Genomic DNA, 27,837 nt, shown 5'->3' on the forward strand with positions numbered 1-27,837 from the left:
ATGACACAGTTGTTCCCCCAGCCCTGTGGGGCGGGCAGCACGGTTCACTCCAGCATGGGGGCTCCAGGTAAGGGCCCGCGCCGCTGCCCAGAAATGTGGGCAACTCCTGGGCTTGTCCGGCTGTGCCCATCGCTGGCCTGCCCTGCCCCTCCTGCTTAGCTGTCTCCTCTGTCCTTTCGCCCTGTCCCTCAGCAGCTTCCCCCTTCCCACCCTGGCTCCCCACTCCCAGCCCCCTTTTCTTCTCCCCTCCCGCATCAGACACCTGGGGCTGCCGACCTCTTCTCCCCATCTCTGCCGCCTGGTCCTGAAGGCCCCGGGGGGAGGGACTCAACCCGGGGTTGGTAGGGGGCTCCTGTAAGGAGGACCGGTGGGTGGGCCATGAGTCGGGGCTGCGAACCTGTTGGAAGGCTGAGCGCCGTGCCGGCTTTAGAGTGTGTTTGCGTCTGTGTACCCTGTGTGTGAGGTCGCCGTGAGTCTCCTGAGTATGACTGTCGTGTGTCTGCGTTGAGGGAGCGTGGGGGGCTGCTGTGTGTGCCATTGTAAGGGTAGCCTTGGCAGTGATCTCTTGGCTCACTTCACTTCATTCGCCTCAGATGTCACCTCCTCAGGGAGGCCTTCCGTGACCTTCCCATCTGAACTGGCCACTCATCCTGCCATTCTCAGTCCCCTTGCCCTGCTTGTCTTTTCTTGATGGCACGTACCACTGCCTGAAAATTTATATGCTTGTGTGCTTAATAACTGCCCCCCCTCCCATGTCAGTCGGCTGAGTGAACACTGAGTGCCAGGCACCGTACAAGGAGTTTTGGGTTTGCTGTCTCATTTGATGTAGTGCTCTATCTCTGCATGATGATAGTTATCTCTCAGCAGTGCTGATGGGACAGTTAACTGAGCTAATATGTGCCAGTGCTTAACACGGTGCCCAGAACATGGCAAGCGTCAGTACTTCATGACTGTTTTATCTGTGGTCACATAGGTACGACTGTGGGTATGTGTCACATTTCTGGGGGACAGTGGGGATGAGTCTTGTTTGGTGTGTGCCATCCTGTGTGCATCAATGTATGTGACCCTCCATCAACATGTAGTTATTTGACAGCTCTGTGCTGGGTGTTGGAAATACAACCAGAAGGCAGCTTCAGCTCTGTCCTCCTGGAGTCCCCAGTCCAGTGGGAGAGACAGATGAGTCACCAGACAACAGAGGAGGCACAGGCAGGGGGCTCAGGGCTTGGAGGTGGAGGCACAGGGGGCTGTGGGAATCCAGAAGACTTGTCCAGTTTAGCCTGTGGGGGGTCAGGGAGGGCTTCCTGGAGGAGGGGATGTCTTGGCTGATATGTGAAGGATGAGTAGGTGTGAATAAGGTAAAAAGGTGAGGAGGAGACTGAAGTGGAAAGAAGACAGGATGGCATGTGGTTGCCTACTGAAGTGATCACACGCGCAACCATGCATGTGTGTGTGTGCATACTTTGTGCACACAGATCCAGGGCATCCACGTATGCAGGCTGTTTGCTCCCCCACTGACTCATCCCTGTCTGGGGTTGAATGAGGGCCTCATACATGCTAGGCACTGGATTACAACCTTGACTTGGGATTTCTCACTGAGTTTCCCTGCCTGGGAGGCCTGCCCTGGGTCCCCCCTCCCAATACATTATGTGGTTTGGGCAGGTCACTCACGATGCCTGGTCTTGTTGTTGTTGTTGTTAATCTTCATCCCAGGATACTTTTTCCATTGATCTTTTAGAGAGAGTGGAAGGCAAGGAGGGAGGGGGAGAAGAGGAGAGAGAGAGAAACATCTGTGTGAGAGAGACACATCAATTGGTTTCCTCCTGCACATGCCCTGACCGCGGCCGGGGATTAAACCTGCAACCCAGGTACGTGCCCTTGACTGGGAATCGAACCCGCAACCCTTTGGTCCGCCAGCCAATGCTCCAACCACTGAGCAACACTGGCCAGGGCTGCTTGGTCTTGGGCTGCACATCTGTGAACTGGGTTCAGGGGTCCGCCCTGGCCATCTCCCAGGATGAGGTGGCTCTGGACATGTGAGTGTGTGCATGTCTGTGTGTGCGTGTCTAGCTGAGTGACCTCGGTGTATCTGTGGATGTACATCTGTGTGTGAGTATATCTGTCTATGAGTGACTCTGGGGTGTGCGTGTGTGCACGTCTGTGTGTGCGTCTTAGTGACCTGGGGATATGTGTGCACATCTGTATCTAACTGCATTTCTGTCTGTGAGTGACTCTGGATGTGTGAGTGTGTACGTCTCTCGGTGTGACTGGGTGTGTGTGTGTGTAAGCAAGCGCAGGTGTGCATACTCATGTCTGGGTGTGCTTTGCATATCTGCCCATGTCACTGTGTCTGGGCCTCTGTCTTCATCTGCACACATTCCTGTCTGGGATCTGTGCACACCCATCCCTATGTGAGTTGCATGTCTCCATCATGTCTGGGACCCTGCCTGGCTGTGGCCCTGGTGTGCGTGCTGTGGCAGCTCTTGCCTGTTGTCAGCACAGTTGTGGGGCCACATCTCTTGTTGTGTCTGCCCATATCTCCATCCCTCCCTCCTGACAGCTCAGAAGTGTTCACTCCCTTGAGGCTGCCCAGGGACAGCTGTGGGGCTGTGGGGGTGTGAGGTGTGGTTCCTGAGGAGGCCCAGACTAGGCCAGCTGGGCGGGCAGAGGTTCCCGGCAGCGCAGATTCAGCCCAAAGGGGCTCCCAGGCCAAGCCTTGATTGAAGCAGTCTGTGGAGGCAGGGGACCCAGGGGACAAGCCAAGTGGGACCAAGAGGGGTGAGGGGCAGCCCTTGGGCCCTCTATATTTAGCCCCATTTTCGGTAAGTGCTAACGAGAAGCTGACCCAAGTCTGCTAAAACCGGCCGGGGGAAATGCAGAGGAGAAGTGAAAGTCGGGTGGGAGGGGCGAGGGAAGGGTGAGGAGAGGAGGGCAGCCAGAGTCCCAGGCCTGGGGCAATCGCCTGGGGCAAGCCTGCAAGTGGGTGTGAGGCCAGGGGCGTGGGCAGCCCTGGGTGGGTCTGACTCGAGGACGGGATGGTGGGAATCAAGGGGCCCTGCAGGGCTCTGCCTTGCTTTTCCCTGCCTGTTCTGTTCCGCTATAAACGTTCATAAATAAGCAACCAACTTTTCTGTGCGAAGGTGTCTTTGAGAGAGGCTTCAGAAGTTTCTAGGGGCGGGAGCACATTAGAATCGCAGGGACGGGGGCTTTTGAAAATCTGATATCCAGGCCGCCCCCTGTCCCAGTGAAATTGTGTCTGGGGTGGGAATAGCATTAGTATTTTTGTAGTTGAGAGAGAGGGGCGTGGGGCAGCCCTGCTGGGCCAGGTGCAGCCTGCCTGCAGGGTTGGTGGCTCAGTGCCCTCCAGTGTCCATTAGGTCATCCCGTGGCTTTGGGTTCATGGTGGAAATGGAGTCCCCTATTTGTCCTTGGCGGGGAAGGCCTGATGAGACCCTTTTCTCTGATGGGGCTCTGACGGAGGAGAAGAAGAGCTGGCGAGGCCTGGGCAAAGGGCAGCACTGGCCATTTTGCCATTTGGCCAGCCTGAGGAACAGTGGTGTGAGGCTGTGTGTGTGTGTGTGTGTGTGTGTGTGTTGGGGGGTGGGGTGGGATTAGGGAGAACAAAGGAAACAATGGTGGAAGTGTCCCCTCAGACCACTTTTGTCCCTCCAGCCACTATCCCTGCAGAGGGGCTGTTACCTTAAAGGTGTAGGTTGGAGTTGCTTAGGGATTGGGCGGAGGGTCGAGGTATCAGGTGACATCAGGAAGAAGGGCTCGTTTGGGACAGGATTGGGTCCTGGTCCCTGGGAGAGTCTTTCATGCATTTATTCATTACAAAGACACAGTCCCAGCCTGAGCCCACCTAAGAGACAAAGCTGCAGCGAGAGATGGTCAGAAATATTGATAACCTGTTCTTCTGAGATGGGTGATGCTAGTGATGAGTCTGGGCTTTAGGTCCATGCCCAGGTGGTCAGGGTATGTTAGGAGGCAGGGGCATCCCAGATGAGAGAAACAATGACCACCTGGGGAGTAAGGGAGGACCTCACAGAGGAGGTGACATGAGCTGGGGCCTTAAAGAGGAGCAGGAGCTTGCTGCTAGAAATGGAAAAGGTGGCCCCAGGTGGGAGAAGAGCAGAGGCAGAGGCCTGGAGGAGGAGATCTGGGCTTGGGACCACCCTCGTTCATTGGATCCACATGCCTAATGCTAGGCAGTGTCAGGCACCCTAAGATAAGTCAGACCTGCCCCTGAGGGGATCCTAGTTTAAGGGGGGGAGACATACTGGGGTCCAAATGGCTATAGCCTCTAAGACAGTGACAAGGGCAGATGCTGGGTCAGGGTGGAGGGAGCATGGGAGAGACATCTGTGAGTATCAGGGGTGGTGACTTCATAGAGGACGGAGCCTGTGCTGGGTCCTGAGGGATGAGTAGAAGGTCGCCAGTGGACAGAGTGGAGAACAGCATTCCAGGCAGAGGGACCGATCCGTGACAGTCTCAGGAAACATTAGTTAAATGGCAGAGAGACAGCAGCACAGAGGCAGAAACAAGGAAGAGACAGAGCTGCAGGGAGGGACAGTCAGAAACACTGGCAACCTGTTCTTCTGAGCTGGGTGATGCCAATGGTGAGTCAGATCCAACTTTGCATCCTGGTGTGGTGGGAAAGGACCGGGACACAGAGGGCCACGGCACTATGGGGTCGTGGCTAGGACAGTGGGAGGGCACAACTGTGGGAGGCCATATTCGTCTGCTAGGGCTGCTGTAACAAATAGCACAGCTGGGTGGCTTAAACAACAGAAATTAATTTTCTCAAAATTCTGGAAGCTGTAAGTCCAAGGTCAAGGTGTCAGTAAGCCTGGTTTCTTCTGAGACTTTTCCCTGTGTCTTCACTTTGTGTGTGTCTGTGTCCCAAACTCCTCTTCTCATAAGGACACCAGTCATATTGGATCAGGACCCACCTGACCCAATGACCTTTTTTTAACTTAATTACCTCTTTAAAGACCCTATCTCCAAATACAGTTGCATTCTGTGGTACTGGGGGGATAGGGCTTCAACATATAAATATTGGGGGACACAATGCAGCCCGTAGCAGAAGCTGAGGATGAGCATGGCCTCTCTGGGGTGGAGGTGAGGTCAGAGGCTGCCCTGGTCTGCGGCAGGAGGGGCATTCCCCAGCCAGGCGGGAGTAGGGAACCTTCAAGGTCTGGGCTTCCCATGAAGCAGAAGCCCCAAGCAGAAGGAGATGCCTGGTGTGGCTGCATGATGCATGAGTGGTTAGAGATGGCAGTGGAGGGTGGCAGGGGCCACACCCCAAAGGCCGGCCAAAGAGCCTGGGCTTTTCTTCGGGAGATGGTGAGCCAGGGAAGGGTTCAGGGCCAGGGTGTAGGAAGGATCTCCCTGGGGCACTGTGGACACTGGCTGAAGGGAGGGGACAGGACTGGGCGGGGTTTCAGGGATGCTAGGAGGGGCAGGATTTAAGGCTGTCTTAGGGTGAGATGTTGCCTAGAGCAAGGCCAAGGACTGGGTGATTTTGAGCCAGAATTAGACAGCACTCCTGCCTTTGGTGCCCCAGAGTCAGGAGCAGGGCCTCACCGCAGCTCCCTTTGCGTGAGTCTCAGGATCATCAACCACTCAATGCCCCATCCCTAGAGCCCAGAAACAGGGCCTGAGCTCCCGTACCATTCTGGGCTCCCGCTCCCCACCTCAGCCTCACCAGCCTATGCCTTAATGGAACTACATGCTGGTTTAGTCTGTTTTTGCTTTTAATTTTTCCCCTTTTTTTGTGTGAAAACTTAACTAACCTATAGCAAAGTACCCTGAATTTAAGTGTACAGCCTGATGATGAATTTTTACATGTGTATAAACTCATATTGACTACCAAGCAGATCACGATGCGAAACATTTCTAACCCCTGCAGCCTTCCTCATGCCCTTTCCCAGCTGGCACCCCCGAAAGGTACCCACCACCTGACCTTGATCATTTGATACCATCTCCCCTCTTTCTGAGCTTTGAGTAATTGGAGTCCTACTGTCTGTACACTTTTGTGCCTGATGTCCTCCCCTTGGCCTCAGGTCTGTGAGATCAGTGGTCTGTGATGCAGGAGTTCGTGCTTTTTCCCACTGTGGAGTATTTCCCTGTGTGGACATACCACAATTTGTTGATCCATTTCCCCGTGAAAGGGACCCATGAGTTACTTCCAGTTCAGGGCCTTTACTAAAGGCCTGCTGGGAACACGTGTGCCTGTGGGCATTGGTGGGCAGGATGCCGGGAGTGGGTGTGCGGTGGGGAAGGAGGGGGCACCTCTTAGCTTTCCTGACTTGTTCGTGTATCAATTTACACTCCCACCAGTAGTGTGGGACCTGCCTTCTTAATCAGGAATTTTAAACCCGAGCGGCAAAATTCCTCAGCTGCAAAATTCCTGGACTGTCTTTTTTTTCAGAGAGAGTGGAAGAGAGGGGGGTGGAGAGAGAGAGAGAGAGATACATCAATGTGAGAGAGACACGTCGATTGGTTGCCTCGGGCACGCTCCCCTACAGGGGCCAGAACAAACCTGCAACCAAGGTACGTGCCCTTGACCAGGAATCGAACCCTAGACCTTTGGTGTGCGGGCTGATGCTCTGTTCTAACCGCTGAGACCAGGGCAATTCCTGGACTTTTTTCAGTTGCTGAGGACGTCCCAGCTCTCTCTTTAGCTGGCCTTCTGAAATAATGGGCTCAGATCACACTGGAGTTGGACAGCTCCTTTGACAGGGTGGGATCACCGCGTAGGTGGGGATTTGGAGTAACCCGTGGGAGAGACATTTGGGTCATGATTAAGGTCTGAGGCCAAGTTGGGAATCGAGCCCAAATGAAGATCTTGGACTATCTGGATGGGAGTTGGGATCCAGGGTGGGTAAGGGGATTGAGAACGTGTCAGGCAGAAGCCTAGATTTGGGGGGGGAAAGTCCAAGACCAGGAAGGATTGGGCTGGAGTTGGTGTCAGGGTGAGCTTGGGCTGGGGTGACTGTTGGCAGTGAGGTGGGTGGAAGTCATGACTGGGGTCCATTAGCCTATATCAGTCCTGATTAAAAGCTGCACCCTGGAGTCACAAAGACTGGGGTCCAGTCAGGGCACCTCTGCCGTCTCACAGTGCTCTTGGGGAGGTGACATCCCCTCAGAGCCTCAGTTTCCTTCTCTGTGAAAGGGAGTAATATTAGCAACAATTTCTAACATGCGTTTGGAGTCACACCCAGCCCTATGCTTGGCACTGGTACGCACTCCACTTTCCACTGTCAGCATCAAAGCACTAAGAAGACAGGGCTGTCTCCATTGCACTGTGTCCCTGGTGCCAGCTTGCTGCCTGCCACCTCCCCTTGGTCACTGCCTTTCATTTCCAGGGTCGGTAGAACTATAGAAAGGAATTGTGTTTTAGGGGCCAGGTATCTCACTGGGATTTGGGCACGCAGTTGGAATTCAAGTCCCAGGAGAGGTCTAGGATTAGGTTTGAGGACAAGGTCAGAGCAGAGCCGGAAGGAGTTGGAGCTGGAGTTACTGAGATCAGAGCGGGGCTGCTACGCCTATGCACGGAATACACGAAGGGAGACCGGTGGGAGTGAGGTGTGGAGGGAAAGTAGTGGGCCGGGGGACCCGCTGGCGGTGGCTGAATCACACCCGGAGATCTTAAGACTCGTTCCTTTGGGGATGCTGCAGTCCTGTCACATCCCCCAGGCCCCGCTCAGAGTGGAAAACATGCCTCAGCTGAAACCTGGTGAGGCAGGACGGGCGCCTGGGCGGCACGCCTGAGCAGAAGCCCCGGGCTGAGTCTCTCCTTTGGAACATCACCCACCTCCTCCCAGGAAGCCGGGCAGCGAGGTCTTCTCACGACCACCGGCCACTGTCTACCTCCTGCCCTGCCCCATCGCCTCCCAGGGCCAACCCTCCCTGTGCACCTTCTGGAGGGTAGAAAGGATCAGTCAGGAGCCTCAAGGCCTGAAGGCCCTTCTCTTGTCCTCCCAGAGAAGGGCAGAGGCCCAGAACCAAGGGTGTGTCTCCGGAAAGAGACACTTGCAAGGTGGCAGAGGGTGGGGGGGGGAGGGGATTTGGGGAGAGGCTGGGGTGGTGCTGGAGGAAGGACTGAGAGCCTTCCTGGCTTCCCCTTCCTCACCCCACTTCCATCCCTCCTCTGTCCCCAGAAATAAGAATGTCTAAGCCCCTGGAGGCCGAGAAGCAAGGTCTGGACTCCCCGTCAGAGCACACAGGTGTGTGGGGAGGCAGAGGGTGGGCAGGGGGCAGGTGCGGTGGGGAGCTGCAGGGACAACTGGTGACAACTCACCTTTTCCCTCTCATTTCAGACACTGAAAGAAATGGACCAGACACTAACCACCAGGTTAGCAGGGAGTGGATGAGCGGAGGGGCGGGGAGGGGGAGAAGGGAGCAGCAGGGGGCTCTGTGGGGAAGGGACATGGTGTCAGAAGCTGCTTCATCTCACAGGTCCCATCCCCCCCCCAACTTTCTCTTCACAGAACCCCCAGAATAAGAGCTCCCCATTCTCCGTGTCCCCAACTGGCCCCAGCACCAAGGTAAGCACCTGTCAGAACAGCCAGGGCAGGAGGAAGGAAGGGGATGTCCTGTGAATGGTGGCAGTTGCTTTTGGGAGAGTGTCCCACAGGCCTGTCATGGGCCCAGGGCCTAAGGGGGCACCTAGCCCCGTACCTTGGTGACAAAGCTCCTCCCACCCCTTCTCACCCTTGGGCTCCCGCCCCAGGCCTGTGACTCACCCGGGCTCCTTCCCCTTCCCTGGGGGGTGGGGGTGGCCAGGGAAATCCCCCCCAGAGCCCCAGGGCGATGAACAACAGGAAGCCAAGGGCCCGCCCCCATCCCAACTTCCCTGACCGAACTGGGGCCTGCCCCACCCCATTTTCTGCCCCCCAACACACACTCAGGGGGTAGGGGACCAGGGGACATCAGACCCAGTGAAGATGGCTGGGGAATGAAGGGATGCTGGAGGAGAGGATGATGGGGAGGCCGAAAGTGGCCACCAGAGCAAATCCCAAATCCAGATGGGGCCCTGCTGCTGAGCACTGATGGGCTTCCTGGGGTGTCTGGGGCCCAGGTCTCCATCCTCCAGCCTGGTGGGGGCAGCCGGCAGGTCCAGAGTCCTAAAGGCAGCACGGGGGGGTTGGGGTAGGCAGGGCATGGGCAGGAATCTTGATCCTTACCAAAGGTGGCAGAGGGACTGGGTGAAAGGGCTGGGGACTGCTCTGTGACCATGGGAAAATCACTTCCCCCCTCTGGGCTTCTCAGTTTCCTCTTCTCTAACATGGGGGGAGGGGGACAGTCAGATCTGATGGCCTCGGAGGTCCCTTCCACAGCTAGCATGCCTTGATGCCACTTGGTGGGCAGGTGTGTGGTCCTGAGTGAGTTGGACAGGGCCCAGGGGACAAGGGCTCCCGCTTGGAGCTCCCTCTCTCTGATCTTGGTTTTGGCTTTGACCTGAGCCCTCAGAGCGTCCAACTCCTCCACACCCTCCTTCCTCAGCTGAATCTTTGCAGCCTCTCCTGGCCCCATGGCAGCCCTGTTTCTTCCTGGGGAAACCAGTGGGGCCCAGGGAAGGAAGGGTTCTCACTCCCTTTCCCAGGGAAAGCTCAAGGCCACCCCCGGCCTTGGCCTGTCCGCCCCTCCATCTCTCCTGTGCCAGGCTTTCTGCTACTGCATGCTCCCCTCACAATTTCAGACAAATCCACACACCACCGTGTACGATCATTTCCATCATACCTTTGTCAATTGGCTCAATTAAAAAAACAACACCAAAACATTTTATCTGGGGGAATGAGCAGATAAAAAAGTAGAGCATGACAAAAAGAACCCGAGCACCCGCCAGTCAGCCTCGACTCAGGAACCCGCTTGCTCTTTCAACAGCTGAAATAAATGTTTTTTAAAATGGAAATTTCACAAACGGAAAACCAAAATCACTTGCCATGGAAATAAATGCAATGATTATTAAAATGTACCCAGAGACTCTTGCCTGCCTAAGGGTCTGAGCCCCAGGCCTGCTCTCAGTTAGCAGGGGAGTGGCCAGCGCTGGGAGGTGTCCCACATCCTAGCACCTGACAGAGCCTCTCTTAGAGAACCAGAAGGAACGAAAGAGCTCTGCAGGAGGAGTGTTCTCGCCCTGCGCCAGGAGTGTCGATGTTGTTTTTTAAAACTTTTGATTGAAACATGACACACATACAGATCCTCAGTGTACAACTCTGGGTTTTCACAAACTGAGCAGCCGTGTCTCCAGCACCAAAGCCAGACGCAGAGCAGGACCCGACTCCCAGCAGCTTCTGGTTCCCCGCCGGGAATCCAGCCGCTGCCCTGACTTCTAATGCTCACTGTTGTTTCATGCTGCACCCTGTGCCCCTCAAACTTTCTCACATTTGCATCCCATACTTTGGGGCACGCCACTCACCTCTATTGTTTGCCCTTTTCCGGGCGTCTGTCTTTGCCACGGTCTGCATTCCAGATGCTACACCCGTGCCAAGCTGCAGTATCACCTTGCACAGTTTGCTTTTCCTACGCACCTTTTTTTTTTTTTTTTTTAGCAAAACGATGCTGGGACACTGGGCTGCAGGATGATCCCGAACGTCCCCTCTGGCCCCAAGAGAGTGATTCATCAAGCCATGCCTCCTCCCACCCCCACGTGTTCTTTACCAACAGACCCCCCAGGCGAGCCCACCAGTGTCTGGCTTTTTGTGTAGGAGAGGAAGGAGGCCAGGGCTACTTTATGCTGGTCTGCCCTACGTTTTTTGTTGTTGTTTTTGTTTTTTAAAAAAATATATCTTTATTGATTTCAGAGAGAGGAAGGGAGAGGGAGAGAGAGTGTTGAAACATCAATGATGAGAGAGTCGTCATTGATCGGCTGCCTCCTGCATGCCCCCATGCCCCCAACTGGGGATCGAGCCCGCATCCCTGGCATGTGCCCTGATGGGGAATGGAACAGCGATCTCCTGGATCTTAGGTCGATGCTCACATGCCTGGCTGTGTGGTGTTGTTTTTAATATGTTTTTATTGATTTCAGAGAGAGGAAGGGAGAGGGAGAGGGAGATAGAAACATCAATGATGAGAGAGAATCATTGATTGCCTGCCTCCTGCACACCCCCTACTGGGGATTGAGCCTGCATCCCCGACATGTGCCCCAGACCAGGAACCAAACCCTGACCTCCTGGTTCATAGGTCGATGCTCAACCACTGAGCCACACTGTCCGGGTTGCCCTACGTTTTTGATGCAAGATGCCTCCGCATCCTACAGAAAGATAAGGAGGAGCTGGGGGACTTGGGGGTGCAGGCTGACAGCTGGCAGCATCTGGGCCCACAAGCCTGCAGATGTGCTTTCCTTGTTCTGTAGCACTCTTGCTTTATATTTTAAAATCTGTGGCTGGCAGGAGCAGAGTAGGAGCCGGGTAGATCTCCCCTTTGGGCAGGCTGGTGGGCACAGTCTCTTCAGCCCACCTGACATTCTCTGCCCACTGCACCCATTTGTGCTGTCTGCCTGTTTCTGTTTGCATTTGAATTTGTGACCTATGTTCTAAAACAGTGAGGTTTTGTTTGTTTGTTTTTTACTATCCTAAGACCCTATCTTCCGATAAAATCTTACTCCATTGGACAAATAAGAGAGAGATGCACCTTTGGTTGAAGGAGATCAGGACTGTGAGACCCAGACCCCCTTATTTGAGGTTCCAGGGCCCCATAGTATCATCTCCCATTTTACAAATGGGGAAACTGACTCCCCAGAGGGGAAAGTGCTCCCCAAAGGTGGCCCTCTCCCGTAGGGAGTTTGGGTGCAGGGGTGTGGTAGCCCATCTGACTGATGAGGAAATGGGCCTGAGGGGTGGCCTGAGGCCTCGGTGAGTCAGTGCAGGTCTGGCCTCCATACCCTGTCCTGTCCTCCTGTGCCCTCCGGAGGCTGCTGTTGCCACACTCGTGCCCTCTCTTTGGTTCGCAGGTGGGCATTCTCTCTGGCCTCCACTTAACATTCTGGGGTCCCGGACCCTGCCTCTCTCCCCCCCAGATCAAGGCTGAAGACCCCAGTGGTGACTCAGCCCCAGCAGCACCCCCGCCCCCCCCAGCCGGCTCAGCCACATCTGCCCCAGGCCCAGCTCATGCTGACGGGCAGCCAGCTTGCTGGGGTAAGTACTTGGGAAGGACAGGGACAGGGTCACAGGCCGGTCACCTCCATCTGTTATAGGACCAGTGGCCCGGGTGTCCCTCCAGGGCCATGCCACTCTCTGTCATCTGCCTCTTGCCCTCCTCTGCCTCCTGGAAGACTGGTCCCCTAACCTGTTTGGCTCAGGCACTAACCCCTCTCTGCCTTCTCTGCTCCTCCCCGTGCCCCCTGCGTCCCGCTGTCCCGCCTGCCCCACAGCTCACGGCACTGATGCCAGCTCAGCAGCAGCTCCTCCTGCAGCAAGCGCAGGCCCAGCTCCTGGCCGCCGCCGTGCAGCAGTCCAATGCCGCCGCCGCCGCTGCTGCCGCCTCCTCCACCTCCTCCTCCTCTTCCTCCTCTTCCTCCTCTGCCTCCTCCGCGACCTCGCAGCCCCCAGCCTCCTCTGGGGGGGGCGACCTGCCACCGCCACAGCCTGCCAGCCAGCCCCCGGGGACCCCACAGCTCACCCTGTCCCAGCCCATCCAGCTCACAGCACAGGTAAGGGCAGCCAGGGAGCAAGGCCCCAGTGGACGCCCCTCAGGGGCTGACTGACCCTCGCGGACCATTCCCACCGCCAGCTACGTGCCAGGCAGTTCCCAGCAACCCTAGGAAGCTTTGGGGGATGCTGCCCCATCTCTCAGAGGGGCAAAGAGAGGCTCAGAGAAGGGGCATCCTCCACAGGACAAGTGCCTGGCCAAGCTGGCTCGCTCTTTCTTTCTTTCTTTCTTTCTTTCTTTCTTTCTTTCTTTCTTTCTTTCTTTCTTTCTTTCTTTCTTTCTTTCTTTCTTTCTTTCTTTCTTTCTTTCTTTCTTTCTCTCTCTCTCTCTCTCTCTCTCTCTCTCTCTCTCTCTCTCTCTTTCTTCTTTCTTTCTTTCTTTCTTCTCTCTCTCTCTCTCTCTCTCTCTCTCTCTCTCTCTCTCTCTCTCTCTCTCTCTCTCCTTTCAATATGTCTTTATTGATTTCAGAGAGAGGAAAGGAGAGGGAGAGAGAGAGGAACATCAATGATGAGAGAAAATCATTGATCAGTTGCCTCCTGCACGCCCCCCACTGCGGATCGAGCCCACAACCCAGGCATGTGCCCTGACTGGGAATCAAACTGTGATCTCCTGGATCCTAGGCCGATGCTCAACCTCTGAGCCATGCTCAGCTGGGCCCGTCCAAGCATTTTCTATGCATCTGGCTGAGGGGTCACAGCCACTTGGGAGGTTGGCATGTTATCCTCAATTTACAGCTGAGGAGACCAGGAGTCACCCCATGAATGGTACCTGTGTGGATGCAAAACGAAAGGCTGAGATCAGAATTAGGGCCTCATATGGTGTCCCTGGCTCAGCCAGTGAATCGCTCTTTCAGAAAAGGGGACTATGATCCTGAGGTAGGAAGTCCTGCATCCTTCCTCCCCATCCTGGAGACTTCTGGACAAATCCTGATTAGGGGCTGTGTCAGTTTCCTAGGGCTGCTGTAACAAAGTTCCACAAACTGGGTGGCTTAAAACAAGAGATTATTGTCTTAGATCAGAAGTCCAAAAGCAAAGTGTCGGCAGGGCTGCGCTCTCTCTAGTGGCTCCAGGGGAGACTCCCTCTTTGCTTCTTCTAGCTTCGGGGAGTGCAGAAATCCTTGTCTTGTAGATAGACTGCTCCAATCTCTTCCTCCGCCATTGTTTTTCTGTGGTGTCTCCCTCTGTATCCAAATTTCTCCATCTTATGAGGACACCAATCATCAGATGAGGGACCACCCCAATGACCTCACTTTAACTTGACTACATCTGCAAGGACTCTATTTTCAATAAGGTCAAGTTTACAGACACCAGGGGTTAGGACTTCCAACATATCTTTGGGGGACACAATTCAACCCATGACCGTCGCCAACAGATTTCCCATGAGGATAACCAGTGAGAGTAGAGTAGCTGGGCAGACTTGCCTTCTGCGAGGCCTACTCGCTCTGGCCCACCCACCCACATCTGCCCGCGCCACCCATCTATGCTATCTGCATGGTTTCCGTAAGCGTTTGAGCCTTCAGCCCGTGCTCCAAGGCGGTGAAGGTCCTGAGAAGTCCTACAGCAAGGAATCCTGTTTAACTTCCCTTAGCCCCGGGTTTTGCACAATGACTGCTCTGCAGGTGGCTTCCTCTCCCCACCCCCTTCACAGAACCCCTGGGCAGGTGCTGCTATGCCAGGGCGCTGTCCAGCCCACGAGGCTGTTCCCTTGACAGGGTTCTGCCTGTGCAAAGGGTTCTAGCACTAGTGACCAGCGCTCCCATTTGGGACTGTCCTTCACACCAAGCTGGTATCTGCCTCCTTAGAGCTTCCTGCCTCTGGGCCTGGTTCCCAGAGCCATCAGTGTCTACGGCTCCATAACGGTTTTTCAGACGTAGACTCCCAATGCTGGACTTGCCGGCAACCGTAACCAGAGCCTGTTTGGCACTGCCTTGGTTCCAGGCACTGTGCTAATGTGACCACCTTGAATCCACAAAGGCTCTGAGGGGCAAGTTGACGTGCCTGCCCCAGGTCGCACTGTGAGCATGAGTGGCAGAGTGGCCTAGGAATCCAGGGTTTTAACCACACAATCTGGGTCTGCCTTCAGCTGACCACGGGACATGTGTCCTGCCCCTCACCCCGGCCACCAGAGACCCCAGCAGCAGATGTTCCATTTCCTCGAAGCACAAATGGCCCTTCACAGAGCAACACCGAGGCTCAGGGCTCTGCACTAGGTCTTGAATCTTGGTGTCCCTGCTCTCGCTCTTCTTCCTACCTGGGAGTCGGCTTCCTCCCTTTCCCTGGACAGCTCCTCAGCATCCTCCAAGCCCCAGCTCCAGAGTCCACAGCTCCAGGAAGTCTCCCATGCTGTCCCTCCCTCCGGCTGGTCTGCTTTCCTGCCTCCTGCCTCCTCAGGGGACCTGCAGTCCAGACCCCTCTTTCTGCTCTCCAAGGCTGTGTCTCAGCATATGAGGAAGTATCTGTTGAAGGAACAAAGATGACAGGGAGGAGGAAGGACAGGGCAGCCTAGTGTAGACCCAGCCAGGCCATTATCCCCTGTGAGCAGCAGACACCCCTGTGTCCATACACCCCTAGAACCACGTCCCCCAGTCTCCCCGCGGACACCAGCAGCAGGCTGACCCCTGCCACCTGCCATCCCACCAGCCTGATTCTCAGGGTCTCCTGAAGCCCTTTCCTCTCCCTCCTCCCACCCCAGCTTCCCTCAGCTCTCATCTTCCCCTGTCTGTCTTCTGTGAGTGCAAAGCTAGGCCAGGTTTGTTTTCTGGGAGCTCTGTCGCCCATGATCTCTTCCTACAACAGACAAATGTGTATTCTGTTCTGCCAGTGTGTGGGCCTGGGCTGTGGCGGGGACCATGTTCCTCCTGCCCTGGCTGTCCACCGAGGTACGGCTGACCTGGCCCCTGGGTTTCACCTGTCTCCCATGTCCTGTGCCCTCCGATTCCACTCTCCATGCCTGCTCAGCTCTGTCCCAGGGTCATGTCACAGGCATATCCCACCTCCTGTGTCAGGCCCTGAGTGACTCAGACCCATCCTTTCCCTCGAGGTCTCCCAGTCTTATAGAGAAACAAACACACTGATGAACTATTAGGAAATGTTTTAGTTGAAAAATACTAGGAAAGTCAAAAGCACTCATAACCCTATCATTTAAAAGTTATAAAAAGTACGAAGGAAAGTCTCCGGTTTGTCCCTCTAATGCCAGCTTCCAAAGTAATGTTTTTTAAACCACTTGGCAGGAGCCCTCCCTGCGTTTTCTTAGTTTATACAGATAAAGGGACGATTATCACACCATTTTCTAACTTGTGTGTCCAGTGCTCGGCACAATGCTTGCCACCAAGAGGGCCACACATGTGTTTACTGAATCAATGAGGGATGTTTTGCTGCAGCTTTTCAATCAAGAGAGGGAAGACATCTCTCCAGGGGAGTCATTCAGAATGTCTGGGGTAGGAATAGGCATTGACTGAAAATTTACATTAACTGTTAAAACATCATTTTGTATTTGGAGAGTGAAAAAAAATCCCAATTTTTTAAATATGACCATGGCAAATAGAGCTTGACAAAACCTTTTAGGCTGGCAGGACTTAGTGAATAAAGGTTTCCCAGGGAAACCTACTGGGTGTGGTGGGAAAATAAAGGTGACCTATGTCTGAGAGAGTCAGGGAAGGCTTCCGGGAGGAGGTGATATCTGAACCAAGGTGGGACAAATAAGAGTTTACCAGGTGGATGAGCTAGAGAAAGGGGTTCCAGGCAGTGGGAACAGGGAATTCTAAGTGAGAGAGCAAGGTGGGCTCACAGACTTGGGAGGTGGGAACTAGTGTTGGAAGACAGTGAAAGATGAGCTGGGAGAGGGTGTCAGCCTGACCACCCCAGGCGACTGAGAAGAAAAGGGAATATTTGACTCGTATCACTGAAAAGGTCCAGCCTGTCCTCAGAGATAGGTTTCCCTTTTTGCTTTGGGGAGATCAAAATGGGTACCAGAACTTGTAGACTTGTAGCCACCCTGCCCAGGGAGGTAATACACCCAGTGGCCAGCTTTGAGTCTGTGCCCCTGACCCCTGAGAAGGTGGGGTTAGCCACACCTGGTCCAGGTGACCTAAGAGTGGGAGTGGGCAAGTACACATAAGGAAAAGATGGGTCCTATTGCTTGAAGAATGGGTAGTGGGTGCCAAGCCAGCCAAACCACCCACCTGGAGGGTGTTGTCAGTGCACCCACAGGCCCAGGAGCCAGGCCCACAGTTCTTGAGTTGGGATCTGCTAGGGCTTATCTGTCCTGGAATTTTAGCATGAGGCAGCATGGATGTGACACACAATGCACGTGCAGGTGGTTTTCCTCCCTGTGGAGTGGTTCTCTGTTCTGTCTCAATTGCTGCGACTGCCTGGGCTCCATGTGGCAGGGCCAACCTCTGGGGGACATTGGTGCATAGAAGAGTCCATGCTAGAGACAGGCCACCTCTGTTCACGCCACCACCCCTTTTAGAGCTTCTCCTAGTGACTGGAAAAATCGTAGTCATTTGTTCATTCAACTAACATTTATTGAGCACCATGTGTATGCCAGGTGCCCACTCATGGCCCAGAGGGGACAGCTATGAACAAGGCAGAGGTGGCTGCCCTTGAGGGCCTTATGTTCTAGTGGGGAGACAGATAGTAAACAATAAACAAACCAGCAAAACAAGACTGTTTTAGAGTAAGTGTAATGAAGAAAATGAAACTGGGTGGTGCCGTAGAGGAAGGAAGCCACTTTTAATAGGGTAGCCAGGAAAGGTTTCACTGAGAAGGTGGCCTCTGACAGCCGAGGCCTGAATGAGTCAGTTATGAAGAAGCCAAGGGGGAGAGCTTAGGAAAAAGCAAGTGCAAAGGTCCTGAGGCAGAAACCAGCTTGACTTGTTCTGGGCACAGAGGAAGTTGGTATGGTTAGAGCAAAGTGAGGGAGAGGAAGACAAGTAAGAGGTGAGGGGAAGGCAGGCAGGACCAGGTTTTGCAGGGCCTTGTAGGGCCCAATCAAGGGATTTGGAATGAATAATAAGTGTCATGGAAAACGGTTGGAGGTTTTTAAATAGGTGAGTGGCGTGACCCGATTGACCCTTGACAAAGCTCTCTCTTGATGCCGTGGGGAGAATGGACTATGAAGGACGGGAGTAGAAGCGAGGAGCCCAGTCCTTGCAGGCATCCAGGTGGGAGATGGGGGTGATGATAGGTGGCCAAGGGGGTGTGGATGAGATAGGTCAAGGGTGGCTCCTAGGACTTTGGCTTCAGCCCCTGTGTGGTGTTCAGGTGGTTTTCTGAGATGGCAAGTAGGGGGAAAGGGTTGTTTTGGAGGGCTGGGTAGGAAACCAGGAGTTTTGCTTTGGACGTGGTAGGGTGTGAAGAGCCTTAGTCATCCAAGGAGAGGCATCAAACAGGCAGATGGATATGTGAGGCTGGAGCTCAGCTAGAAGCTGTGAGTTGTCAGGAAGAAGATGGAATCCATAGCCAGATGGGTCTTCCACCCTCGAGAGCTCGTGGTCAGGTGGGGTGACGTGAGGGGATGACATGAGGGTGCAGGAGTAGCAAATGCTCGTGCTGGAGGAGTAGGTTGAGATTTCCAAAATGCTTTATGGATAATAATATTCCTCAGGCCTCAGAACCACCTGGTGGAGAGTTAGACGTTATTACCCCCATTCTGTAGATGAAGAAACTAAATCTCTGAGAGAGAAATGACTCAGTAATGATGACTGCCACGTGGGGAGGACCACGTAAGTGAACAGGGGTCAGCCTAAACATTCTCCCCATGTTGTCTCATTTAATTCCTTTAATGGGCCCCTGAGGTCAGAATTATTGAGGTGTCACCTGAGGAAATTGAGTCTTAAAGAGGGAAGGTGCCCACGGTCCTAGGTGTGTGAGGAACAGTCAGGTTTCGGGTTATCTCCAGAGCCCGGGTCTTTCCAGGTGCACCATCATCTTATCACTTAAGGTGGCTGCGGCCCAGAGAGAGTTGGCTTTCCCTGAAGTCACACAGCAAGAATCAGGCAAGAGGGCTGAGGTCAAGCCCCCAAGATTCTCAACTGGAAGGGACCCTTACACACCTCTAGTCTACTCTCTGCACTGTTCTGGGCAGATGGGGTGCAGTTTCACCCAGGTGGCCCTCAGGACAGGTGCTCACTGCCTTCCCAGGCAGCCCATCCACCACTGGGCAGACTGACACGAGCCTGTCCTCATTTGAACACAATCGATCACAACATAACTTATGTGGTGTCTAGAGCCCATCCCTTCCTGCCCTCCCCACTCTGGACTTAACTTGAGGCTGTCCATGTCTTAGAGCTAGTCATAATTCGTCAGATCAAGGGTGGCCAGTGAGTGTCCATGGACAAACAGCGTCCCATTGGTGGTGGCTGCCAGAGCAAGCGTGGAGACCTCTGACAGGCTGAGGGGAGTCTTCCCTGTGCGTGGGGGTGAGGCCCTGCACCTGGGCGGGGTACAGCTGGCTGCTCTGGGCCCAGGCCTCCCCTAGTTCCTTCCTCCCAGGTGGAACCAAGCCAGATGGGAAAATGAACAGTTATACTCCAGGTCACCCGTGTGTCATATAAACCGTATCTCAGTCTTTCTGCCCCCAATCTGTGGCCAACTGTAGCAAAGCATAGTCTGCCCCAAACAGCACTAGTCCTAGGTTTTACCTCCTTCATTCGCTGAACATTCCTTGGTGGCCTTTTGGGTGCCTGCACTGGGGTGGGGGTGACCGGAATACAGCAATAAGCAAGAATGAGTCTCTTCCCTTCTCGGCGTTCATGGGGTGTGTTTTGCTGTGTGCCAGTCTTTCTCACAGGTTAGGTCCTGAGCAGATGATACACTAAATATCCTGGCGGGGTCCCTTTCCACCACTGGCATCTCTGCGCTTCCTCTAGCTGCACCGCCTGAGTGGTGGTAATGCGTCTCCAAGTGGCTTCAGCTTGCATGCTGTTTCTAGATTGTGGAGAAATGGGGCCACCTACTGGCCAACCCCAGTCCTGAGCCAGCTCACTGCTCACCCAGAATCATCTTTCTCCTTGAATTCCTTTAGACAACAAACATTTAGTGAACGTTCCCCATGTCCAGGCACCTTTCTATGTGGGGGATACAGTGAGGAATAAGGGAGCCAAATCTGTGCCCTCATGGAGCCGGCACCCACTCTGGTTGGGGAGACAGGAAGCTGATAGTTGCTATGAAGGAAAGAAAAGAGTGTAATGGACTAGAGACTGACTGAGGGAAAGGAAGACTCCTTATCAGAGGGGTGGCCAGGGGAGGCCTCCCCGAGGAGGGGGTGTTTGATAGAGACTTGAGTGATGAGGAGGGGCCATTCATGTGCAGATCAAGAAGGGGAAGAAGGCACACAGCAACAGCTTGTGCAAAGGCCCTGAGGCAGGGACTTCTTTTTGGGTTCAGTAACAGGAAGGAGACCGGTGAGGCAGGATTAGAGTTAGAGAGTGAGAAAGTCATGGATGGCGAGGAAGGAGACACAAGCAGGGGGCCGGCTCGTGCAAGACCATGGCAACGAGTTAGATTATATTACAAATGTCATCAAACCCAAAGAAGGTTTTCTGGTTCAATTAATAATTTAGAACAGGAACCTGGATTCCACAGATCACCCCTCAAGGGGTCTGTGGATCGAATTCAAGTAGGTCCTTGAACTTGGAAAACGGTTATGTCTCAGTTTTCACTATCCTCTAACCAACAACATAGTATTTCCTTCTGTCATGAATATAGGCAGCAGACCACAGTGGCACAGCAGCACTTGGGCTTTGTCACCAATGGAATGCACAGCTGTTTCCATATCCTGTACAGTTGTCGCAGGTCTCTTAAAATACTGTTTCACTCACTATGGCTTTGAGATTACAGTAGTCATCAGACCTATTGCTTGATCTTAAATAATACTATGCCAACTAAAGAAGCCTATAGGTTACTATTATGACAATTCAAAATGCTTTTGATGACCGTATTTCAATATAATTGATTTCATTTGAAATCTTATATATTTTATCTTGTGCAATTTTTTTTTAATTCTAGGTTTTGTGAGACACCAAAGAATTCAGAGCACAAAAAGTTTAGAACTTTTGGGTGGGACTTGCAGTGGACTGGGAGGGGGAGGGGAGGGGGGAACCAAGGCTGACCTCCAAGTTTAGGGCTGAGTAGCTACGGTTAAGTTCTTCATTTGGACTCCTCACCGTGAGACCCACTGCAGATTGCACTTCATCTTCTCCATTCTTTTCCTCTTCCTGCCGATTCAGAAAGAAATCTGCAGACACCGCTCTTTCAGGCTTTAGGGGAGAAAGTGGGGTTTTTCGCTGAGTGTCAAGCTTGGGAAAGACAGGAGTCAAATATTTTAATCAATAAGCTAAGGGTTATAGGAAATCAAAAAAGTACTTGTAATAAGACTTTATTTCTGTTCTTATTTGATTCAATTCCGTGGGCATTTAATGGGGCTTACCAGGCCCTGTGAAGTTTTCAGGGGTGCAAGGACAATGAGACGTGCCTCTGCCCCTAGAGGTTCAGCCCAGCAGAGGAAAAGGGTCCACAGGCAAACGCAGTGCATCATGAGAAATGCAGAGTGGAGCAGGGTGGGTACAGTTTGGTGGGGTCTGACATTTATATGTACAATTTGCAGGGCCTTTTAGAGAAAAAGAAGACAAAATTATGAAACCAAAATTAGGTCCACGGTCCACTGTAAATGGGAGTGGGGGCTGAAGTCCGAAGCCCAAGCTTCCCTCATTCGTGGGAAGGGAGACAGCCATGCAGATTTTATTGATGGGGGGGCAGGGAGCGGGTCACAAAAGGGAAGGCAGAATGGACAGTTTCAAAGGATAAAGTGTTAGGACTCCAAACCCCTTCAGCCATAGTCTTGGATGATTAGCAGCAGGAGTGAGAAAGGTGAAAGGTTGGAGCACCCAGATACTCCATCCACTTCCCAAAGCACACAGAGAAAGCGGAGGCCTTCACAGGTGGACAGGGAGCAGCCTTGAATTGTGGCAAGATGAACGGTTGGAAAAGGAGAGATGCTGGGCAGAAGTGACTGTTCAACAGTTATGTCTTTAGCTGGACTAAGTAAAATGTTCAAAATCAAGAGGTGCAGAGGGTTTACAGTATTGTCAGTTCCTGGTGTAGTTTTCTAGATCTAACCCACGCACACCCAAGGAGAAACCTAGGTATAAGTTTTTAAAAATACAAACAGTAGCACATCATACCCACTGTTCTGCCTCTTGAGCTTTCTACTCAACAAGACATCTTGAAAATTGTTCCATATCAGGGCACAAAGAGCATCCTCATTATTTTTCATGACTGCATAATATTCGTTGCAAAGATCCACTCTAATGCACTCACTTGTCCCCTGCTGTTGCGCGCTCACCTCCACTCTTTTGCTGAAACACCACTTGCTGCTGGGACTATCCTTCTAGAGATGTTATTTTGCACAAGTGTGAGTATATCCCTAAAATAAATTCGTAGATGCGGAATGGCTGAGTTAAAAGGTATGTGCATTTGTGCCCTGGCCAGTGTGGCTCAGTCGGTTGGAGCGTTGTTCTGTACACCAAAAGGTCGTGGGTTCGATTCTTATCAGGGCACATAATACCCAGGTTGTGGATCTTCACTTTGTCTTCCTTCTGAGCGTGTCTGTCTTTGCGTCCAAATCTCCCCTTTTCATATGGAAACTAGTCATAGTGGGTTAGGGCCCACCCTAGTGACCTCATTTTAACTTGGTCATCTGCAAGGACCCTAACTCTAAGCAGGGTCACACTCTGGGGGTCTGGGGGTGGGGATTCCAACATATCCCCTTTCAGGGGGACACAGTTCAACCCACAGTAGTGCCAAAGATTGTGATTGTGCAATCTCCTCACCCGCTATGTGCTAGAAGTTCAGTCCATACATGATGCCATTTGCCTCGGAGTGTTTTAGAAGGAGGAAAGACTTGTTCTGATTTACATTTTTAAACAGTTCTATTTGTTCCCTGGGAATGTAAGACAAGGCAAATATTTCATTAAGGAAGAAAAAGTAAATAAAGAGTGAGCCCTCCTGGGACAGCCCAGTAGGACACTCCAGAAGCCTAGGGTTGAGACAAACCTCCCAGGTGCTCTTAGCTGAGGGATGCCAGTCAGAGATCCATGTGCCATCCCTCACTGCCTGGTGCCAGGCTACCCTGTGCAGCACCCCTTGGGGCTCAGGTGAGGTAGAGGGACTCAGGCTGTCTTTCTGTCCATCCCCTTCCCTGCCAGGACATACAGCAGCTCCTCCAGCTCCAGCAGTTGGTCCTTGTGCCGGGTCATCACCTTCAGCCACCTGCTCAGTTCCTGCTGCCGCAGGCCCAGCAGAGTCAGCCAGGTAAGGCCCCACCTGATGGCCTCCCTGCTGCCCCCACAGAAGTCCCCCTACTCCCTCACTTTGTGTGTCCCCCCTTGTCTTCCCAGGCCTGCTACCGACGCCAAATCTATTCCAGCTACCTCAGCAAACCCAGGGAGCTCTTCTGACCTCCCAGCCGCGGGCGGGGCTGCCCACACAGGTGAGTGTCCACCGAGTGCGTGAGGCAGGGACAGCTCCTTCTGGGAGTTTGCAGGCTGGGAGGCAATCTGCAGAGTTCCAGCAGTGAGAGGCCCCACGCAGGGCGGCAGAGTGCAGCCTTGATGGGAACTGGCAGCCCACTGTGAGGGGGAGGGGGCCTCTTGGGAGCAGGTGGAAGGGAACCTGCAGGAAGAGGCTGGAAGGCAGGGAGGGAGGGAAGGGGGACTGCCTAGCCATTACTGAGCCCCATCCTGGTCCTCCGTCCTGCATCCCACCCACCTGCCCACCCCACCAGGCCGTGACCCGCCCCACGCTGCCCGACCCGCACCTCTCGCACCCGCAGCCCCCCAAATGCTTGGAGCCACCATCCCACCCCGAGGAGCCCAGTGACCTGGAGGAGCTGGAGCAGTTTGCCCGCACCTTCAAGCAACGCCGCATCAAGCTGGGCTTCACGCAGGTCAGGGATCACCGGGAACCACAGTGGGGTGGGGGTGAGGGGGCCTGACGAGCTTGTGGACCCTTCGAAGTCAGAGCCATCTCGAGGGCGGGGCGAGGGGCGTGGTCACCTGATGGGTCGGGCCAGCCCAGTACTGAAAGCTCCACCCTGACCGCTGACTCTCCCTGCCCCAATGGCCCAGGGTGACGTGGGCCTGGCTATGGGCAAGCTCTATGGCAACGACTTCAGCCAGACGACTATCTCCCGCTTCGAGGCCCTCAACCTGAGCTTCAAGAACATGTGCAAACTCAAGCCCCTCCTAGAGAAGTGGCTCAACGACGCAGGTAGGACTGGGGTTCCTAGATGGGTGGCAGGCTCCCAGGTCGGGGGAGGCCCCCTCTCATGCCCCATCTCCTCTCCGGCACAGAGACTATGTCTGTGGACTCCAGCCTGCCTAGCCCCAACCAGCTGAGCAGCCCCAGCCTGGGTTTCGATGGGCTCCCTGGCCGGAGACGCAAGAAGAGGACCAGCATTGAGACAAACGTCCGCTTCGCCTTAGAGAAGAGTTTTCTAGCGGTGAGGCCCCTTCCTGGGCAGCGCTGAGGGCGGGTGGGAGAGGGGGGGCCCCCCGCTAATGAGCCCTCTGCCCGCAGAACCAGAAGCCTACCTCAGAGGAGATCCTGCTGATCGCAGAGCAGCTGCACATGGAGAAGGAAGTGATCCGCGTCTGGTTCTGCAACCGGCGCCAGAAGGAGAAACGCATCAACCCCTGCAGCGCGGCCCCCATGCTGCCCAGCCCGGGGAAGCCAGCCAGCTACAGCCCCCATCTGGTACCAGAGCCCGGGGGTGGGGCACAAAACTCTGCCACCTCCTTGCCCCTCAGCAGGCACCTTGTGTGAAGCACAATCTACCTGGTTGTCCACAGTGCCTAGAACAGAGGCAGGGAGACCTGGCACAGTACAAACACCCTTGCAGACAGGCTGTCACATGCATGGAGCACTGTCACACAGGGACAGTTTCCAGGGAACTGTGGTTTTATGTGGGGGATACAAGCACACACACATACCAACATGGCCAAACAGAGTTATCACAGGATGTAGTCACACAGGGATGGATACGGGTAAGAGATGCAGGCACCCTCCCCCACACACAGAGGCTCACAACCACACAGACACAGGCAGGACATTATTACACCCCTGGGTATGCACTCAGCTCTACAGCCTCATACATCCCCGTTGGGATCAGACACACTTGGACATCCCTTTGCTCCATCTAGAGTGGAAAGGGCTGTGACAGGACAGAGAGGAGCAAAGGGCCCAGAGGAGCACCCCCACCCATGATATGGAGAAAAGAGGGACCATCTGAGCTGGTCATGAAGGTCAAGAGAGAGTCAGCCAGTTACATGAAGGACAGGCAAAGGGACTTGGGTACACAGAGGCTTAGAAGCCAGAGTTTATCATGCCCAATTTGAGGAACTCCAGTAAATTTAGTGTGGTTGGAGCTGGAATGTATTGAATGAATGGGGGTAGGGTGGTAGAGGGTGGGCAGGGGCCAGACACCCAAGTTACATGCTGAGGAGCTTGAACTTGGGCAGCGTGAGGCTAAAGAGGAGTTTTGAGCTGGGGAGGGACAGGACACATTTAGAGTAAGGTTTCTGGGCTTATGGAAGGGTGAGACTAGAGGCAGGGAGGCCAAGGAGATGGGTGGATGTTCCCAGAAAATCAGGCCAAATAACATTCCAACACTCTGATGCAGAGACACAACTTACCCTCAGCCCCGCCCCCCCCCCCCCACACTTCAGACTTGCAACTGAGTAGTGTCAGAGGATAGGTGGGAGCCCCTCGATTGGTAATTACTGGTTCCTGCTGGTGGCTCAGGATCAGCTAGGGTACCGGTGAAGAAGGATGGTGGAAAGCACCTGGCACAGTACAAACAGCGTTGTACCCAGAGCCCCCCTTCCTCATTCTGGGGGCAAAGGAGTAGGCGTCATACCCATTGGGAGCACCACAGGGGTTGGTGGGAGACAGTGGCCTGACCATTGCCTTCTCTCCTCTCTCCCCAGGTCACACCCCAAGGGGGTGCCGGGACCTTGCCGATGTCCCAAGCTTCCAGCAGTCTGAGCACAACAGGTCAGGGAGGGCAGAAGATGGTAGGGGTGGAGTGGGGGGGGAGAACACAATGCAGGCCTGAGCCCAAGGGTCTCAAGTGGCTCAGGGTGTCCATGGGCCTCAAGGCTGAGCCTGGGGATGAGGGAGCAGGGAGAACAGAGGAGAGAGGGCAGATTCACCCCTCCTGGCCAGAGAAAAGCATGGGGTTGCTGAAAGGTGATGTACTTGGGTTCTGTTCCTGGCATTTATAAACTGTGTGAACTTCCAGAAGTGACTTTACCTCTCTGGGCCTCAGTTTTATAAAATTATCATGAATGTATAATACATGCAGAAGCTATATGCATGCATACAAACATACAAGTGTCACAAAGACACACACACACACTCTCTTTTGTACAAAGACCTCCTTTCTTGGGACAGGGCGTCATACACCATACATAAGAATACTATTTTTAAAAACCCACCATATTGCCCCTCCCCACATTAAGAAATAATAAGTGGAGGTTTAAAAAATAGTAAGGGTGTTGCCTGGCACTGTTCTAAATGCTTTATAAAGAATATTGACTCATTTAATCCTCACACTCATTTTACTATCCCCATTTCCCTGATGAGGGAACTGAAGGCCAGAGAGGTGAAGGCGCTTGCCCAAGGGCACAGGTGAGGCATGACAGAGCCAGGAATTGCTGCCTTGGCTGCCTGGCCTGAGTCTGGGCCCTGAGCCCTCTCAGCCTGCCAGCTCCTGAGCCAGTCAGCGCACAGCCGCACCCTCCATGCCTGACCCCTAGAGGGAGCCAAAGGGCTTTGTCTTCTGGGTGCCCCCTGTTCTTACCCCTATAAAAGGAGCCCTGGGATGAGGTTCAGGGCAGGGTACAGGGCATGGGCTCAGTGAGTGACCGCTGCTCTTACTTTGATGACTGTGATTGGCATCACCGTGGCAGAGCACGAAGAAACGGCCCCGGGAAGAGGAGGCAGGAGGCCTGAGTCGGCTCTGACTGAGGAGGTGCTGGGAGGCTGCGGCTGGAGGAGGCAGGCAGGAGTCGACCCAGGGGCCTGGGTGGAGGGCGAGTGGAAGTTGAAGTCTCCCTCTCTCTGTCTCTCTCTGGCAGTTACTACCTTATCCTCAGCTGTGGGGACGCTCCACCCCAGCCGGACAGCCGGAGGGGGTGGGGGCGGGGGCGGGGCCGCGCCCCCCCTCAATTCCATTCCTTCTGTCACTCCCCCACCCCCGGCCACCACCAACAGCACAAATCCCAGCCCTCAAGGCAGCCACTCGGCTATCGGCTTGTCGGGCCTGAACCCCAGCGCGGGGTAAGTGGGCAGCTGCAGGTGGGAAGACAGTGGGGAGAAGCAGGGTCGCTACTGCTTCCAGGGTGGGGAGCCGAGCCCCAGTTCTGCCGGCGGCCCTGACCCTGCTAATGCCCCTGCTTTGCCTCTTGCAGAAGCACAATGGTGGGGTTGAGCTCCGGGCTGAGTCCAGCCCTCATGAGCAACAACCCTTTGGCCACTATCCAAGGTGCGTGCTGCCTCATGTCACCCCCATGGTCACCAGCCCTGCCCTCAGGGGCCTTGGGCCCCTCCATTGCTGCTCCAGCCATGCCATCCTGCCCCTGCTCACTGCATTGCTCGCCTCTTCATACCCATCTCACCTTTGGGGAAGGTGTGAGGGCTGCTCATGGGGGTCAATGGGGCTGATGGGAAGACAGGGCACTGCGGGCAGGACGCTGGAAGGCGCCCGCAGCCCAGCCTCTCTCTCTCCCCGCCAGCCCTGGCCTCTGGTGGAACCCTGCCCCTTACCAGCCTTGACGGCAGCGGGAACCTGGTGCTGGGGGCAGCCGGTGCGGCCCCGGGGAGCCCCGGCCTGGTGACCTCGCCGCTCTTCTTGAACCACGCGGGGCTGCCCCTGCTCAGCGCCCCGCCCGGCGTGGGCCTGGTCTCGGCAGCGGCTGCGGCCGTGGCAGCCTCCATCTCCAGCAAGTCTCCTGGCCTCTCCTCCTCCTCCTCCTCCTCCTCCTCGTCCTCCACTTGCAGTGAGGCCGCAGCACAGACCCCTGGAGGCCCGGGGGGGCCGGAGGCAGGGTCCAAGCCCGAGTGAGGGCCCGCCAGGCCTCCCCTCCTACTCCCCTGACCTCCACTTTGGTCCCCGCCTAGA

General features: G+C 54.5%; 1 protein-coding gene across 1 annotated transcript; it reads left to right on the forward strand.

The window, feature by feature from the left end:
* Nucleotides 1-27,780, forward strand: POU2F2 (POU class 2 homeobox 2). The gene is given in 17 exon segments (XM_087827239.1): nucleotides 1-67; nucleotides 8,163-8,228; nucleotides 8,322-8,356; nucleotides 8,493-8,549; nucleotides 12,023-12,079; nucleotides 12,081-12,140; nucleotides 12,377-12,655; nucleotides 22,862-22,967; nucleotides 23,054-23,145; nucleotides 23,440-23,601; nucleotides 23,783-23,924; nucleotides 24,008-24,156; nucleotides 24,234-24,410; nucleotides 25,643-25,709; nucleotides 26,795-26,996; nucleotides 27,128-27,201; nucleotides 27,452-27,780. Coding segments are annotated over 17 exon segments (2,121 nt in total).
* The last annotated feature ends 57 nt before the right edge of the window (nucleotides 27,781-27,837 follow it).

The sequence above is a fragment of the Miniopterus natalensis genome, chromosome 18 (assembly GCF_054644295.1).
Source record: "Miniopterus natalensis isolate mMinNat1 chromosome 18, mMinNat1.hap1, whole genome shotgun sequence".
In the NCBI taxonomy this organism is placed as follows: Eukaryota; Metazoa; Chordata; class Mammalia; order Chiroptera; family Miniopteridae; genus Miniopterus; species Miniopterus natalensis.